The sequence below is a fragment of the Salminus brasiliensis genome, chromosome 25, assembly GCF_030463535.1.
Source record: "Salminus brasiliensis chromosome 25, fSalBra1.hap2, whole genome shotgun sequence".
NCBI lineage: Eukaryota > Metazoa > Chordata > Actinopteri > Characiformes > Bryconidae > Salminus > Salminus brasiliensis.
The window spans coordinates 11778912-11798446 of NC_132902.1; the positions used below are offsets into that span (position 1 = coordinate 11778912).

Genomic DNA, 19535 nt, shown 5'->3' on the forward strand with positions numbered 1-19535 from the left:
TGCTAATTCCTGCTAAAGTCATGAATATTCTTGTCCCTTAAAAAATAAACACAGACATTTCAAGTTTGCAAAATTCATTTCCTGTCTTTTATTTGTAGCTTTCAGCCCAAAGTAACATATGCGTATCTCTCAGAACAGAGCCCTGGTAGAGAGCTGGTGGAAATTCTTGTTAGACGTCTTCTTGCGCTCACAGTCAGTGATGGACTGTATGTAAGACTTCCAAAATGCCTTGAGTGGTTTTTTTTATTCATTTTAATTTCATTATTTAACAAAATACTGCTGCAGAATCTTACATTATCTAGAAAGTGAAGCAGTGTTAACATAGTATGTCAAGCTTTTATGAAAAAAATATACATTTCCATGATCTGTTCCCTTTGTGAAAGTATGAGCCAGAACACGTAAGAGTTATCATAGTATTTGAGATTGTCATGCAGATGTGGATAACTTCAGTTCAACAGTCAAACACTGCAAAACATAGGGTGACTTAATAACCACCTCTTGTGGTTCGCTTTCTTGACAACTCATTTATTGCATACATCAGAAAGCTGGGCCTGACTTAAACCAATGATCTTTCCTGGAAAACACTGCTGTAATGATGTCACCTGATGTGCCATCATCCTTCATCCTCCCAGCCTGTTGTCAGTAATTGAATCTGAAGATATTAGTTCATATGTAATCGATCACAGGAATCTGGGACGTAAGTGAGGGAGCTGCTTTGTATGGTACTGTTGGTTCAGTAATAGTGTGCTTTAATTACCATTAGTTTGACTCCAGTGTTCATAAGTCATGCCGAAGGGAGGTGAGGATCATGTGACATCAAAGCAGGACTAATTTAGCATTAATAATGCAAACATGAGAGCAGACAGTCTGTTTATGCTGGGGTTCAGCAATTAGCTTAATCAATTCAGGTTTTTAACATCATCAGTAGATCTCAGACGTCTCAGATCCACTGTAATATGGCTTTCGTTCCCCACTGAGGATTTGAGCTTTTCACTGCATCTGACTGCATGTTCTGTAAATTTCTTGATGTCTCTATTTGTAAGTTCTGTAAAAGTCTTTATCTTGGTCATATACCAGATCTTAGGCGTTTTGATTCAGAACTACACATTCAGACACATTAAACACAAAACACTGTTGTCAAAAAAACAAACAACTAAAGCAGTCCAGCGATAATGCATTTATAATCATGCTAATTCCTGCTAGAATTATTTCAATATCTTAATTCAATATTTTTGTCCATTATAGATTAAACAAAGACATTTGAAGTTCAGACAGATCAGCCAGCTTACTGCTGGTATTGGGCCGGACTAGAACTGCACTACTAAAAATATCCGGTAGGTTGGCAGCAGGCCAGAAGTGGCCCATTATCTTGTTGCCGTGCTGCATTATCATTCCCCAGTGATAATGGCTTTGTGATAATGCTAATGCTAGAGTCGTGATTATTTTTGGCGATTCTAGATTAAACACATGTCAAGTTTGCTAAATTAATTTCCTGTGTTTTTTTATTTGAAGCTTTCGACTTACATTAACATATATGTAGCTCTGAGAACAGAGCCCTTGTCGAACGCTGGCTGAAAATCTTGTCAGACTTCTTGTCAGACTTCTGCTTGTGCTCGTAAGTGGCGTAAGGTACGTAAGACTTCCAAAAGGCCTTCCCGATGCTCTATTTAAAGCACAGCTAAATGAAGTCAATCATTTGAAAGGTACGTCCACCACATGAATAAACGAAGCATAAAGGTCTGGAGGATGAGAAGCCTGCTTTCCTCACTGCTGTATTCAGCTATATAGACCACATAGCAGTGCATCACCCAACCTCATCCCCATTTTCCCAGCTCACCCCAAAAGTATTGGATGGAGCACCAACCATCATTCCAGAGAACACTGAGAGTTCCACTGCTCCACAGCGCAATGCTGGGGGCTTCATACTCCTTTAACCCATGCCTGACATTAGGCACAGTGCCAATAGATTCATGTTTATCTGCTCCAGATAGTCTGAACGTATCCATTAAAACGGGTGCCTACAAACATTTGAACATATAGGGCATGCACATACATTGCCAATGCGTAATAAATGCTTAGTGGAGCTAAACATATCTCTATATAATTTATTCTGTTTCTATGTCATGTATGCTAAGCTTGATGTTAGCTGCTTAAGCCAGAAATTCTGCTACCTAGTAACACACCTAGTAATGAAGGTCCAGGTAATGAAGACCTTTAGGGTCTCTTGTTTGATATTGTTACCATGTCTTTATTTGACAAAAACTAAATGACCTATGGCTTAGATCAAATCCAACACCTGCCAGTTGATGTCCAGTGGACATTTCACTGCATTTTGAAAGGGAATAGATCTGACAGTAGGAGTCACTCTCTGCCTTGTGTGGGATGATGTAGCCCAACCATAACGTGCTTGCTGCAGTTCTCAGAATTAGGAGTATTGATGTAAGGCATGAAAAGACTTGGCTGGAATATGGGGATGATTAATATGACATTTACAAACACTATGTCGAAAGGTAATCAGGCGTCCCTTCTAATTGGTGAGTTTAGCTTTCTCAACGTGCACCCACTGTTGGACAAGTGTCCAATTCTGCCAAAAGATGGGGACTCTAAGGAGCAGCTGTACAAAACCCTGAAGCAACCAAGCCCAATGCCAAGCATCAGCTAAAGGGTCAGCTAACTATTCATGAAATAAGTTAGTTGAGAACAGCCAAGAGAAGTAACAATGTGAAGGTCATTTTCAACCCACCCAGTGTCCAACACAGTTATGCCCTTCATTTATACACTTGATTTTAGAAAAAACACTGGATGAGCAGATGGCTTTCACTACACTGAAGCAAACGTCTGCTTTATAGTCTACCAGCACAAATTTGACTTGATTTTATAAATTCTCAAATTGCTCAAATTCTAAAAGCTGTATGGGGCACCTGTGAACATTCACAGCACTCTAAAATAAGTCTAAAAGCTGTTTTCCTGCTTACTCCGACAAGAACTACCAGTGGTAACTGTCTTGTGGACAGTAATTCTCATTGAATTTTGTAGGACCCAAGACTACATAGCTTCTGGAGAATGGCCTCACCTGCTGTAGTACACAGTGACAGATACTGAACTTAAAAAATAGAAACATATAAAGCCTGTAAAAACATTTCTGTTCTGGTTGGAAAATATTAAAATGAATGATTGTTTTTGGTGCCTAAATTAATAAAAATAATATGAAATTGTCATGAAACTCAATTCACAGGCCCAACATTAGGGGTGAGCAATATAACAATACACTTTTCTGAGCATACTGTTGGTCTGTACTACTGAAACACAGAACAACTGCATGTATCACAAAGAATTGCACAGTAACATGTAAATGATTGGGTGCGAGACCATTATTTTTGTTTCTTATTTTTATTATTTTATTCATATACTGGTGTATTCTGTCTGATCCAGCTGGTTCACAAACCTCAGAAAAACAGATGACAGATAACATGTATTGTAAAAACTATCAAGTATAAAATCTTATACCCAATTATAAGCAATTTCTCTGAACGTCCTCAACCTGTAGGTCAGAATTCATGTGTGTAGTGTGTGGCTGCTCATGCATCAGAGAAATGATCAGTGATCAGAGCTCTGTATTGCTGGGAGGTTAAATAGCTGCCTCGGGTGGATTACTTTATGGCGTCTTCGAGGTCGGTCAACCAGTGCAACACATGACCTTTGACAGTCTTGGCAGGGCTCCATTACGGACCTGTATGACTCTGTAATGACACAGTGACGAGGTGGGGTAGACCACAGGGCACGTATAAGGACTGCTAAATTGGCAGCTTGTGAACAGTGGCTTGGTCATACAGATGACGTTGGAATGGAATTTGACGTTTTTAGAAGGTGGGATGTAGAAAAGCCTAATCTGCATAGTCCTGTAATTGTGTGGCTGCTGACTCACTGTCCTACCGCAAGACATCATTTTTTCCAAACAGTCTAAGCGCACAGTACTAGTGCGGTTAACCGTAACTACAGGCCGTGCTGGACAGCGTCAAATTCTGTACTTACAATCGTACTATGTCCATTTACTAAGCAATATTACAACAAGCTAAGGCCTCTCTTTGCTCTCATAGCATGGATTTCCCAAGCTGCTGGAAACCTTCCTTTTAAATTCTGATCCAATTCTGATTTCTGCAGATTTTGCAGCTTTCATGCTGGAAATCTCCTGTTCTATAAAGGGTATGCATTGACACCACGTTCCCGCTGGAACACGACCCCCCTAGTTGGACTAAGTGGCAAAACATTCTCCAACAATCTGCCAAAAGGCAATTGGACCCGATGTCCCAATTACTAAAGAACCAATGATCCATGGACAGTGATGTGTAGCTAGGAACGACTAGGATAAACCCTTATATTTGAGAGCACAAAGTCGAGAGAGTGGTCTTCTTTAACTGTTTTCAGGCTCATTTAGTAGACTGCTTCATCCAGGTTTGTTAGTTTTCTCACTTACTTGAACTTAGCCTGGACCTAATTCACAACTATAGTGGGCTTGGTGATTTCCCCTCCTGTTTTCAGAGCGTGACTTCACCACTCAGTGAGCTCCCACACATTTCAGTGCCTGGATTCCAGTTGTTTCTCTCCTCTTTAGCTTTCACCAGTCTGTAAAAGGATAGTACTGAATTCCTGCTGAATCTGTTTGTACAGTCGCACAACAGCTCCTTCTAGTTTTTGTGTTCGGGACACTGCTTTGTGTAGTGATGCGTGATCATGCTGGAAGTGGCCGGCCGTTAGAATATGGGTAAATTGTGGCCATGAAAGGATGCATGTGGTCAGCAATACTCAAATAGATTGTGGCATTCAGTTGATGATTGATTGTTATAAATAGGCCCAAAGCGTGCCAAAAAAATCACCCCCTACACTGTTACTCTGTGCTACCTTTTCCAGTCCTCAGCTGTCCAGTTTTGGTGAGCTCCCAATTTCTGTGTATAGATTTCTGTTTAGAACCCAATGTGGTCTGCTGTTGTATTCTATCCATCTCAAGCAGTTGTACAAAGTGGTTATTACAGAGTTACTGTCGAGCTTGTATCAGCTCAAATCAGTCTGACCATTCTCCACTGACCCCTCTCTCATCAAGGCGTTTTTATGTGTTTTCAGAAATGCTGCTCACTGGTTGCTTTTTTTTTCTTAAAAACTCTTGAGACTGTTGTGCTGAAAATCTCAGGAGATCAGCAGTTCGGACAGTACTCAAACCAGCCTGACACCAACAATCATGCCTTTCCCATAATCACCAAGATCACATTTCCCCACATTCTTCTGGTGGTTGATGTGTTGCTGAAGCCTCACTGCTTGCATGCTGTATGATGCTATGACCGAATCTGTGATTGTAGCCTTTTTTACTGAAATACCAGCTCACAGGATACTGTAGAGAAATCAACAAGCAACAAACTAACAAAAGCAAAAGCAATGGAGAGTGTCAGTTCCCCTCAATTCCCTCAAGGATTCTTTACTGTAACAAGAATCCACAAACTGTATGAATCATAGCAAGAGTCTACAATCACAGACAGGCTGATCACTGATGTGATACAGGTTAAATATACAATGTAAATATAGCATATACAGTATATCATTGTTTGTCACGGTTGGTCTCACTTTATGTAGTTTAGAAAGTGTATTCATCCCATAGATTTAATGTACAGATTCAACTGAACATTCTGATCAAGTGTTCACTTATATAGCCATAAAATTGCACTGCTTTCATGAACAATCTTTCCTTAGGGTTGTGCTTTGATCAAATTAGAGGGATGTGATTAATCACAATTAATTGTATTAATTATTTGATGTGTTATTTAGTAAACAAGTGAACATAAGCAAACAGGTGCTGTAGTGTATTGCTGAGACTGCTGTATGTCTTCTAAGCATTGAAAGCACAGAAATATTGGACATTTTCCACTCAGAATAAACTGTATTTTTCAATATTGTATAACTGCTTTGTTACTGTAAGGCTACCAGAGCTTTATGGGGGAATGGATATGTGCCTGAGCTTCCACTATATGAAAAATAAATAGGCAAATAAACATTCAGCCAACTACAGTCATCAGAATGGGAGAGGTAACCTAAAATCAGACAATACATTAACCTACCTTCACCCAGACTCCTTATAATGTGAAACATGCCATAACGCTGGTCTTCAAATCATAAAGCGGTCAAAACAGACAAAAATACCATGGCAAGACATGGAGGTAATTACTCAGGCACTCAGTTCATCTCCTTGTAATTAAGCAAAAACAACATTAGCATATCATTCAGACAAGATCATTAAATTAAGATGATAATCTTAGGCAATAATCTGGACCTCTGTACTTTATCTGTGGAGAGAGGAGTACATTCAATCAACCTCTGTCTGCCTCTCAAGGACATCACTCTGCAGCAGTTAAATCTACTCATCCAGCAATTTACAGATAGCAAGAAGTGTGTGTGCTACAGGCAATCAAACTACTACGGAATATATCATTTGCATCCATTGCTTCATTGATTAATCACATTTGGCCTATTTTACATATATATTAAGGTGAAGTGGAGCTATATAGAAGCAGTTGGCAATGACAGCACAGTGCAGTGCAGGTCATGGATATGATGGAGCAGAGATAAACACAGTGAATCCTTTATATATTTGCATATATACAGTAATATCAAAATATTATGACCACCCCTGGTTTGGAATGAACTCAGCCTGGTTTACTGCATGTACGAATAAGCGAGCACACCAGTCAGTTGTAGCAGAGTTCAAAATGAACGTTATGGGCATAAGATGTAATATGACTGATGATCAAAAGGGCATGATAATAAGGTACCGGGGTGAAGGGTGGTAGCAGCTCGGAAACCGCCAACTCTGAAAACTAATGTTTTACACATTGAGTGCCCCCAATGGCATAACAGTGATGCCACATGGACCAATGACCGCAGAGGGGAACGGTGACTAATAAGGCTAACTAATAATGAAGAAAATATCGTAAAATTGCTGTTGGCAAATCATTTGTAACCTTTAACTCTACACTGCATACATAATCATTTTTATATTAAATAAAAAAAAATTGTAATGGTGATTCCAAACATTTACACAGCTCCTCATTTTATACAGCAATATGAGAGCAATGTGTCCTAAATTACTGCCAAGCAGATACAGAGCATCGGTCATTTTGTCTTATTGTAAAATATGTAAACTAAAAGTGTTCAGTATTGTTTCCAAGTAAATATGAACATTAATGTATAAGTGTTGGAGAGTCAATCTTTCAAAGCAGGGAGAGCTCACTGTGGGGAGCAAACCAAGGAGATGGATAATATAGATGAGGAAACAGAATCCATCATAGCAACCATATAAAACATTAGTCTCTTTATGTAAGTCATCTTTGGCCTCACACAGCGCTTCCTATCTGCCTGGTAATAAAGCTCCCTCCTCATCAGTGCACCATATCAAGAGTAGAAGTCCAGTCCGTTCTTCTGGCTCTCGTCAGATGAGGGGTTGTCAGACTCATACGCTGGACTGTGCCGGACAGGAAATGGAGGGCCGCCTTGTCTGGGTCTGAAGAGAGGGAGTGCCGTGCTGGAAGGCCGGTCAGCTTGGTCCAGACTGTCCAGCAGACGCAGTGTCCAAGCAGGGGAGATGCCAGTGCTGCCCAGAGCAGGCGGTACAGTGACCGGACTCAGTGCACCATCTGCCCTGCTGACCCCCATCACGATGCTCTGCAGGTGCTGATTCTCTCTCGCAGCTGCTTCCCACACTACCTCCAGCTCACTCTCTACTGCTCTATAGATCGAGAGAGAGAGAGAGAAAGAGAGAGAGCTGCTGTTACTTTGTGGTTCAACTAAGCCCTGTTACTGTTAGCTTTGGCAACTGAAATTCAATAATTGTCAATAATTGAGAGAAAGAGAGAAGACACAGAAAAAATGAGGTCATGCTTAATGTAGTCACACGAGAGAGAGAGAAAGAGAGAAATGGAAGATTGTGTGATATAGAGTAAGACAGGGAGAGGGAAGGGGAGAGAAACAAGTAGAGAGAGAGTATAGACAGTGACCTAGACAATTACTGCAATCAAACGGACAGAATTGCCGTATATATATGTGCTGGCTCTGTGCAGCGACTGCGACTGGCTCTGGAGTTTTAGGGGTGTGCTGAAAGCAAATGTTGTGATAGGCTCACTTCAACAGTAGTCAACATCAGATTTGAAAGGGATCAGCTGTCCCATTTCCCCAATTACTGCTCGCTCTCTCCGTTCCACCTGCTTCTTTCCGCTCCTCGATTCCTCAGTGTTCTTTCCGAGTAGGACAGGAGCGGTAGGAAGGGAGGGGGAGGACAGGAGCAGTAGCAAAAGTTTCTGGATGCACCAACTGAGACATACTGAGAAAGAGGCAGACATAGACAAAGAGAGAGAGAGAGAGAGAGAGAGAGAGAGAGAGAGAGAGAGAGAGAAGAGAGAGACAAGCGCCTACTCAGGCAGTGTTCGTATAAAATGCTACCTGCTAAGCTTACTGATTAGTGAAGGCAGCATAGATGTATCCTGCACTGCCTTATGTAATCGCTGGGTGAGCATGGGCAAGCAGCAATTTTGTATAAATGTAGGTTATTTGCTATTATTTTGCTGTAATATTTTATTTCTACATATTTTAATATTTTAACGGACGGATTTTGGTCTTTTATATCTAATGATTTTAATTGGTTATGCCGCCAGCTGACAGTAGTTATCTGTATCCTGGCAACATCATGGCGCTTAGCTGTCTAATGCGGGATCCGGTTGTAGGTACCTTCATCACAATGCTGCCTTCTAAGGTACTGACTTCTGAGACAGCATAGGCAGCAAGGCATCGAGGCAGCTGCCTTACATTTTGAACACAGCCAAGAGAGAGAGAGAGAGAGAGAGAGAGAGAGAGAGAGAGAGAGAGAGAGAGAGAGAGAGAGAGAGAGAGAGACAGAGACAGGGAGACACAGAGAAACAGTCAGACACACACACACACACACACACACACACACACACACATACACACACAGAGAGAGACCTCTACTGGCTACAGTGAAGAACATTTAGACCTGACAGACATGTCCAAACACAACACTCAGAGTGAAGAAGACAGCAAACACACACAGACACACACACACACACACACACACAAAATTATGCACTCAGCCTCAACCGCACAGTGATGTAAAAGGAAGAGAAGGAGAGGCAAAAGAAAAAGGCAGAGAGAGGGATAAGAGCGCTACTATACAAAGCCTCTGCGAGCCACAGCTGTGTAACAATAACTGTCATTATCTGCAAATGAGGCGAGGCATGAGCGTCATCAGAGTGAGAGAGAGAGATTCCAACCCACTCTTACACCACCATGACCATATTACACCCACCTCCAATTGCCAACCCCTCTTAATCCCTCTAAAACAGGCTGTTGGTGTTACTTCACTTGTCTGATCATATGCAGGCAGCCTCCGTTCTGATTGGCTGCCTTGCATCAGTCATTCCAAAAGCAGTCTGGGCTGAAACACTCCTTATAACGTCCGTGTGACGGGGCGGGGCTTAAGTTCTGTAGGCTGCATGGGCCAGTTACTGTGAGCTACTACACGAACCCACATAAAGTGTACACTCTATGTCCAAATGTTTGTGGACGCATTAACATTACATTACATTAAAACATTTAGCAGACACTCTTATCCAGAGCGACTTACAAGGTTACTCGTATTACAGAAGTGGGCCAAGAGCCAGGAGTCTTGCCCAAGGACTCTTATTGGTATTGGTAGAGCAGCATAGTCACCCAGAGCAGGAATCGAACCCCTGTCCCCCACGTGGTGTGGTAGCTCTCTGGCCGGTAGTGGTGTTATCTGTTGCGCCACACCGACCACCACTTTGAGTTGCACTCATTGCTGACACAGATGTGCACATGCACACACACACACACACACGGCCTGTGTGAAAAAAGTACTGGCAATAGAATTTTAGACTCTCTGGCGCAGATAAACATGAGCCTATTGGCACCATGCTTAATACCAGGCATGAGCTAGAGGGGTATAAACCACCCAGCATTGAGCTGTAGAGCAGTGGAACTGTGTTCTTCTGGGATGATTTGGGGAGTAGGGAATGAGGTGGGGTTGAGATCATCAAATATCCTGACCTCGCTAATGCTCTTGTTACTTAATGAACAGTAGAGGCAGTTATTTCAGCCAAAGCTGGATAAACTCTTTTTTTTTTAAACCCTTGATTTCAGAATAAACTAGCGCCCCCTAGTGATACAGCTCTTGTTTGCTGATTGCGGAGTCCTTGCGGAGACGTTTTGGGGGATTTTTTTTTTAAACTAAATGCTAAGAGCAACTTACCTTGTTTACGCCTGGCCCAGACTACAGGATTTTAAGAATCCTAACCGATGTTGAAAACGTGAGACCCCACATATAATGACATTTTCTACTGATCATTGTTAGTCATCAAAGTCCCCGCCCTACACTCCCCTACCCTGAAAGAAACACCACACATTTTTCAGGTTATGCACGTGAACAAGAGTCCACGTGCAGTCTATATATATAGACTGTACACAAGAGTAGACAGTACGTCCCCACTCACTCCTACTGTGACATTTTGAAGCCAAAAGGAAAGAGGAAAATTTGAGCCAGAGCAGGCACAGTAGAGATGTGAGAAAAAGCCATGTGACCACCAAACCCCACACATATTTCTCACTGGCAAGCCCTCTGTCTGTATCTATACTGGGAGCGAGCACAGTGAAGGAACTTGACTTTCATCAGAAATGAGAGAAAACGCCATGCTGCCTGCCACAACCAAGTGTGTAACTACACCACTATGCCACTTATTATCTTTAAATACCTGTGCATTTTACTTGCCCACAGCTACCAATCACCTCTTTGCCACACCCCTTTAAATATCAGCAAATGACTCCTACAAAATGTTATAGCACTAAATGTAAAGTAAAACACTGGGGGATATTAATGTGGCAAAAAAAATATTGTATGTATCATTTTCAATAAAGGTTTCCTTTCTGCTCCGTTTACTTACATGAGATTAAGCAAATTTAAAAGTTGTACTGCAGCCAACCACCGTAATAGATGTTTGGTCTTCACTTTTCAACCGCTGTCGCCCAGTCTACTCATATGTGCAGTGTATCCTTTCAACGGTAGTGTTCAAGTGTAAGGCACCTCGTATTCAGAAGCTTTTGGCTTTTGGAAGGAGAAATCTGGTCCCGAACCTTTAATAAGTTTTATATATATATATATATATATATATATATATATATATATATATATATATATATATATATATATAATATTTAATATTATTAGCCAGACATTAGCTAGCATTAGTTTATAGCATGCTAACAGCCTCTAGAAGGCTCTCAGTGATATTTTTTCTTATGGTTTCACCCATCAAAGCATGATTGGTTAATTCTGCTGTCACTTCCTAGTTATGCTGGTGGATTCCCAACCAAAGGGGGAGATGCACGTTATGGCACTGATTGGACAGTTCTCCTTTTGGCAGTAAATAAAATTATAAATAAATGAAATAAAAAATAAATTTACAGAAATCATTGGTATTGGAATACCACGCGGGCCCTCCACTGAGTTATTTTCCAATTGTTCACATATGGAACAATTCTGCACTGGTGATCTTGTTCTCACACGGTGGCGATTTTAAATGGTGGTCTGGAAAAGCTGTAGGAACAAAGGAATACACTCACGCACGTAAACTGTGTTATCATCGTGCTTGTTGAATCGGCCCATGCGCTGTCATTATGACAGATCAATTAGCTGAGCCATCTGTTGAGCACAGCCCAGAGTGCCGCTGCCAGAGTATGTGCAATTGCCCTCTCGCTCTCTCTCTCTCTCTCACTCTCACTCTCACTCTCTCTCTCTCTCTCTCTCTCTCTCTCTCTCTCTCTCTCTCTCTCTCTCTCTCACACACACACACACACACACACACACACACACACACAGGAACAAAGCTGAGAGGTCAATTATGTATGTCAATTATGACCTCCTGTGAAAGCCAAGTAAACAGAGACAATAAGATATTTTCAAAAACACAGAATACTTCTCCTACCTGTAAAAGCTAGGCCTTAACCCATATGTCAATATATGGGTATAAGATATAATATTCAACACTGGCATAAATTAACAATTTTGGGCGTGTAGTAGGTAAAAGATGTTTTATTAATCAGATTGGTTGATACTATTTTTCCATTTAGAAGGCTAAATTTAAAGGTTGTTCTCTATGGGCCATATTTAGCCTATATTAGGTGGCTTATCAGTGTGGTTTAGAGTGAGTGGGAGCATTCTCTACATGCCACTCTGTTGAGAGGTGATTATTATTTACCGATCTAACCCAGCAGGACTGCTTTAAAGTTGTCCTTGATGTTTACTACAGACACATCAAAAAATGTGTTGACATAACAATATTTTTTGGATACTATTGTACTGAAGAAACAGTGAGTGTGTTTACATGCACTTCATAATCTGATAACAGCAGAAATTTTCAGTTATCCAATCAACAGGTTTGCTTATGTCTGGTACCACGGTCGGCGCATGCTTTTTTTTATGACCACTTAAATGATCAGATTACTGCAAAAACTATGATGAAATTATCATGTGTAAATGCACTCACTGATTTTGTCATACATTGTGTGTGATCCAGTATTACTACATAATTAAAATACCTAAATTACCTAATTTATTCTGAATCTTTTTTTATTCTTAATCTGAATTTAATTTGAATTTTAGCTCAGTCTGAATCTTAATCTAAATCCTAATTTATTCTGAATCTTAATTTATTCTGAATTTTAGCACAATCTGAATCTTAACTTATTCTGAATCTTAACTCAATCTGAATCTTAACTCAATCTGCACTCAGTCTGAATCTGAACTGAATGTGAATCTTAACTTATTCTGAATTCTAACTTATTCTGAATTCTAACTTATTCTGAATCTTAACTCAATCTGCACTTAATCTGAATCTGAACTGAATCTTAACTCAATCTGCACTCAATCTGAATCTGAATCTTAGCACAATCTGAATCCTAACTTATTCTGAATTCTAACTTATTCTGAATTCTAACTTATTCTGAATCTTAACTCAATCTGCACTTAATCTGAATCTGAACTGAATCTTAACTCAATCTGCACTCAATCTGAATCTGAATCTTAGCACAATCTGAGTTTTAACTAAATCTAAATCTTAATCCTCTTTTAATTGTACATGCATTAAGCAATTATCTGGAGAAGGCCATCAGGGTGTTACATTTTAAGTCAGTCCTCCTACTTGCGAGCTACCTTCCCACAGACTGTGGATCCAACCATAATTGTCCTCCCACCTGATCCAACTAATTACTAATAGCTGAATGGGATGTGCTAGGTCTGAGTTAAAGTTAAAACCTGTGAGAAGGTAGTTCTCTAGAAGCTTCTTTAGAACCACTGGTCTAAATGAATGGTTTCATCATTTCATTTGTGCTTCCATTAGAAAAAGGAGGTCAAGAAAATATTACATTCCTATTTAAGCTCGGAACTATGTGAACAACGCCTTGTCCCCTTAGAGTTTCACATGGCCTTGGGTCCTGAGAATGCTCATTTTGGTACCTTATTGACACTGATATACAGTAGATAGTCTGTAATGAAATATGCACATTTATAACAGCACACTTATAACAGAAGCCAACAGGTCCTCACCTCAGAGCCTGCTTATTTCCTTCTGATCTCAGTTGGTTTTAAATCACTGAGAATCACAGAAATATAAATAATATTACATCTTGCATGTGCTATTTTATGTCTGGCCTTAAATTATTCAAAACTGATAGACGTCTCACGTTGGCCAGTACCCACTGGGGTTATTCAGAATCAGAATCAGAATCAGAATCGGACTTTATTGGCCAAGTATGCTTACACATACAAGGAATTTGTTTTTGGTTACAGTAGCTCACAGTGCACGATAACTGACATTACAGAAGTAACAAACACACCCAACCTACACACACACACACACACACACACACACACACACACACACACACACACCTGTAAACTTAACATGTGCAGAGTTGTATATTTAAAGTGCTAAGTGCTGCAGTAAAGAACAGTGCAGACTGGATTAAATAGATATAAATATGGAGAACAGAGGAGACACTGGTTGAGACGGTAGTACAGATTGTTCTGAGACACTATCAGATAAATAAAGTGCAGTACAGAGAAAGAAGAGTGAGAACATCTGGATAGGATGTATGTATGTAATAGACTGTATTCAGAATGTAGTGTTGTAATGTTTAGCTGTTCATGAGTGTGATGGCATGTGGGAAGAAGCTTCTCTGTAGCCTGGAGGTCTTGATCTTCAACTGGCTGAAACGCCGACCTGAGGGAAGATACTGGAACAGGTGATGTCCAGGGTGTGACGGATCACGGACGATGTTCTCCACACGCTTCCTGGTTCTGGCCGTGTGCAGGTCCGGTAGGGAGGGTAACTTCACACCGATGGTTCTCTCTGCAGACCTGATGATGCGCTGCAGTCTGTGGGTGTCGTGTTTGGTGGCTGAGCTGCCCCACACTGTGATGGATGTGGTGAGGACATCTGTACATAGCGTTCAAACTGAGTCTAATAGATGTATAGTGAAATGTTTGAATTGAACATTTGAACGTAATGTCAAGGTGAACGTCACAGTGTCACTGACGCAAGGCACCAAACGCAACTTCAGTACTAACAGTGCCCCCATGTGAAGAAGCCTGTGTGCGAGTGAGTGAGTAAGCGAAGAGTTACAAGTCAGGTCCATGTGGTTCTTCTCATCTAAGAAATGACCTCCTGTGGACCAATGAAACATCACAATGTCCCGCCAAGGTTATTTTTTGTCATTCTGCCACCCATCTAGGGACATCAAACACAGAATGCTGCTGAGACCATTATTGATGTGTGATGGTTGCCTTATTGACAGGTTGCTGTGCACTGGAAACCCCAATGAGACCTCAGCCAGACACGTGCATGCGTGTGCACACACACACACACACTCACTGAAACAGGCTGTTGCACAGTGATCTTCCACTCTGAGCTTCAGCAGCATCGTGCTGTGTGATTGTGTAATGAGAAACACAATGAATCATTTCGGTTGAAATAGTTTAAATAGCAGTTAAATTCTGCCCCCAGTGTGTTGATAAAGATCAGACACACACAGCTGTTTAACACACTTGAAATACATTACAGACACAGTTTTGGTCCTGCTGCTTCTGTCTCTCTCTATTACACCCACACCCACCCGCACCACCCGCAAAGCAATCTGTTCTCCTAAAAAAAGAGCCCACTAGAGGATGAAACAGCGAAAAGGTCTCACACTTTCTTGCAGATCTCCTTTTCTCAGGCAAATACATGCTTCAACTTGCTGGCCAAGGCTTCATTTCATGTTCTAAAAAACAGCAAGAAACTATGAGAAAAACGAATGCCATTATCAAAATTAGCCGTTTTCATGCTGTGTTTAATACAGGTCATGATTGTTACAACCTTCAGGCATAATATTAATTTTCTGTGAGCTCTCACTATAAAGGGCACTAAGAAAACATAACCTGAGAGAGACATTGAGGGCTCCTCCCCATTGATACATGGAAAAACATCCTACCTAGTACTTCCCACTGTTGATCTGTAAGCTAGCTTTGGTATACTTTACCAAACTCAAACATCTTTGGGAGGAGTAGGGGGGTAAAAGTACCATGTTTTTTTGCCATGTTTTGGTAACAGGGAGTTTTTTTTGACATCTGGTCACCTCTTAAGCAGCTGTCCTCCACTGAGTGACAATTAACCCATACTGGGAAGTTCATATAACTAAACGGTGTCCAGTATTTGGTCTGGCAGCGGGTCTGGGGAAAGAGAGCACTCTCACTTTCTGGGACGGCTTTATTGGATAGTTGTTAAATACAGTGTGCATAATAGACCTAAAGCGTAGTAACAGTTTTAATTTCATGCTATATAAATTCTGTGTGTAGGAGTGTTAGCTTGATGGATACACGGATATATATATTTTCTATGTATCTCATTAAAAACCTAAAGATGTACACAGGACAAAACACTGTCCTGCTCGGGAACATTTTGCTAATGTTTTTTTTCTAATTTTCTAATAAAAAATTATTATATTATATATTACATAATATTATATAATTATAATTAAGAATATATTATATATTATAATTTTCTAATATAAACACATTGCTGACTAGGAAATTCCACACTACTCCAGAGGACTACGCCTGTGGGTGGTTATTACTTTCATCATTTCAAATAAGCCTTTTAGTAAGACTTGCTCTGAAAGCACAAATGCTCAGAATCTCCAGAGAAATACTCAGGCCAAGCTTTGAACTCTCTTGTAGGCGCTCACTTTTTGAGAAGAAAGCCTTTATTGCTGAATTGTATTGATGTATTTAAACATTAATGTGAAAACACTGAGAATGCTGCACCCTTAAGAACACACAAAAGTGCCAACAGTTCTTTGAGGCGATGCCACAGAAGGACCGCTTTTCTTCCAGTGGAAGGTTCTCAAAGTGCCATTTTTGTGTGAAGAGCCTCCCATATAATGAAAAGTTCAGAATTAGAAAATATATATATATATATATTTTTAGAATTTGCCAAATATATTTCCACATACAAAGAATATGCCCTTAGTTATACAGTAGCTCACAATGCACAGTAAAAGATAATAGACATAGCAGAGTCTACCACTGTAAACATGCAGACATGCATACATTCATCCGTAAATGTATTTTACTGCAGCAGAAGGGTAGCAGAGAGCAAAACAACAGAATATAATAAAGTAAAAGACTGTAAAATAAATAGTAAGAAGTTACATTAACTATGTTTCCTAAAACCATAGGTTTGAACCAAGAACTGTTTATGAGCTTCATCTGAAGAGTTGTCTGTAACTTGCATAAGGTCACTATTGCCCAATCATAAGTCAATCATTTCCTCAAGATTAAAACAGGAGTCTACGTACAGATTAAGGCTGAAATATTTTTTTTGGGAATAAAACTGCCATTAATTATTATTATTATTATTTATTATTATTATTGTGTTGCATTGTCTGTCTGCACTTGTACTGTGTTGCACTTCTGTATGCAATGTGTCTATGTTGCACCATGGTCCTGGAGGAACGTTGTTTCATTTTACTGTGTACTCTGTATGTAGTTGAAATGACAATAAAAACCAACTTGACTTGATTGCCAATGATTGACAACTGTGAAGCTGAATGTATGGAAAGAACATAACTTTACAAGCAAGTCCATATGCATAAAATGCTACTAGATAAAGGACTGCCAGTTTAAGGTCCATATGTAGTTGTACAGTGACAATCAAAAAGCCTTCACTGCAAGGGGTTTAACTAAAATTACTTTTAATTACTTTTGCCAACATTACTTGTTAGTGTTTTAGCACGTTTTGTTAAACCCCTTTGAATTAAAGCTGAAAGTCTACATTTTAATTCCATATTCATTGTACTTCTCCATTGTGGATCTTCATTTCAAATCATCTGAGCTGGGGTACAGCCAAAATAAAGAAAATTGTATAACTGGACAGCATAATATCTCTCAAAAATGAAGCAACCACAGATCTAGCGCCTCTGATAGCTCAATATATTCCCCCCTATATTTCAATTACAAAACAGCCTCCTCTTTTCTTCTCTATCTAAACTATCTTTCTGTCTCCAGTGTCTACTTCTAACAGCCGCAACTGGTTTCTGGGTGAAAAATTTAAATGAGAAATGTTCTAATAGCGCAGGGACGATTATTTTCCCCAGAAATCTGTTTTTAAAAGCTTATTCAGCCCAGAAGACTGGGCTACTCTTATGAAAAAAAAAAACAGCCTTGGCTTTTCATGATGTGACATGATGGCGGTCTTGCTCATGGAGAAGGGGGCAGGTCTACCAAAAAAGAGTAGGTGAGGCTGGCTCTGCCTCTGATCTCTATCGCCCAGTCTGGGTGCATATTTGCATATGCATGCATATTTGACAACATGGCGGACAGTTTTGGCTTCATTTCCATTCAGAATGGAAAGGCATGGAACCACAGCATCCATGTTCTCTACAGTCATTGGTGCAAATACTCGCTGATCTGATTTAATAAGCACTTAAAAAGGCCATGAATACAATCCTTTTCTTTATGCATGTTCATGGTTTCTGTTTCTCTGTTGATATATACACAAACCGACATTCAAGGATTCCAACCATAAATATTACTTTACGGATTTCTATTCTTCTGTCCATTTGTCATAAATAGCATCACGGGGGATGGAGATAAGATGGATCAAATGTGAATACTGTTTTCTGTTGATGATCACTGGGCTCAAGAGTTCAGACTAAATCACTGCTGGTGTGCAGATTCAGAGGAGTAATGGGTATTATCGCACACTCCTTTAAGCCAGCGGCTTCATACCAAACTATAAGCCGAGAACAAAAACATCTCTCTCAAGAGGTGGAACGAAAATGGGTGGGAATGTTGAGGAAACATTGGCTGGAGAGCTGTTGTGATTTAATAAATTGTTACATATAGTTTTTGAGTTTTACCTGTAGGATTACTCATTAATATGAAGGCCTGGTTCGTGGCAGTGATAAGTTCCCTGTAGGAAAACAACAGGGATTTTAAAGAAGGAAATGAAGCCAAATTATGAGGTTAGGATGATGAGTTTAAGACCAGGCTAGAAAATGTATTATGAACAGAAAAAAAGGTCTTGAAGGTTTTGAAAAGAAAAAAGGTCAACAGTTAATGAAAGGTTATAAAGTGAAATAAGCTTTAAGATTTCAATGACCTCTTACTCTCCGAGAAATCAAATTAGTCGCTCTGCAGAGCAAAGTAATATACAGCAATCCTTATGTCAGCTACCTTTAATTATTGGAAAAAGGGATGTTAAGAGCAGCAGGACAGCATCACACTGTCCTCTAGTTTCAACAGTGTTAATGAAACAGGTAAACATCTGTGCCTAACAAAGGAAGCGTGAGCTGTTTGAATGATGACTGGCATTGAGACTTGACCTCTTTTGCAACACAGGCAGGCAAACAAAACAACAGCAGTATGACGTCTTAACGGACACATGAAATGAAAGACTGTGTATATTGGCCTTGTAATAGTTCATATTTAATAATAGATTTGTGTAAGGGGCAGTGGTGGTTCAGCGGTTAGAGCGCCGGGCTATCGATAACAGGGTTGTGGGTTCGATTCCCGGGCTTGGCAAGCTGCCACTGTTGGGCCCTTGAGCAAGGCCCGTTACACTCTCTGCTCCCCGGCGCTGGAGTTGGCTGCCTGCCACTCTGGGTGTGTGTGTGTACTCACTGCCCCTAGTTCACTAGTGTGTGTGTGTGTGTGTGTGTGTGTGTGTTCACTACCACAGATAAGTTAAATGCGGAGGACACATTTCGCTGTACATAGTACTGTGACAAATACGTGCACCTTTACCTTTAATTCTCCTATTTTCATACACCTAACGGTCATTGTGCAAAGCTTACTTCCTTCAAGACTCTCAGCTTTCCTCTGGAGGTGCCCTCCCACCCCCCTCCATCTCTCTTGTTCCAGAATGTGCAAA

General features: G+C 40.3%; 1 protein-coding gene across 2 annotated transcripts in view; it reads right to left on the minus strand.

Annotated features, from left to right (window-relative positions):
- Window positions 1-3405: 3405 nt before the first annotated feature.
- Window positions 3406-19535, minus strand: part of cep89 (centrosomal protein 89) — a 167594-nt gene continuing 151464 nt past the window's right edge. For both annotated transcript variants that reach the window (XM_072671305.1, XM_072671306.1), the window contains one exon: window positions 3406-7768. In XM_072671305.1, the coding sequence (XP_072527406.1) occupies window positions 7435-7768 (334 nt within the window). In that variant the 3' untranslated portion in view covers window positions 3406-7434. The remainder of the gene's footprint in view (window positions 7769-19535) is intronic.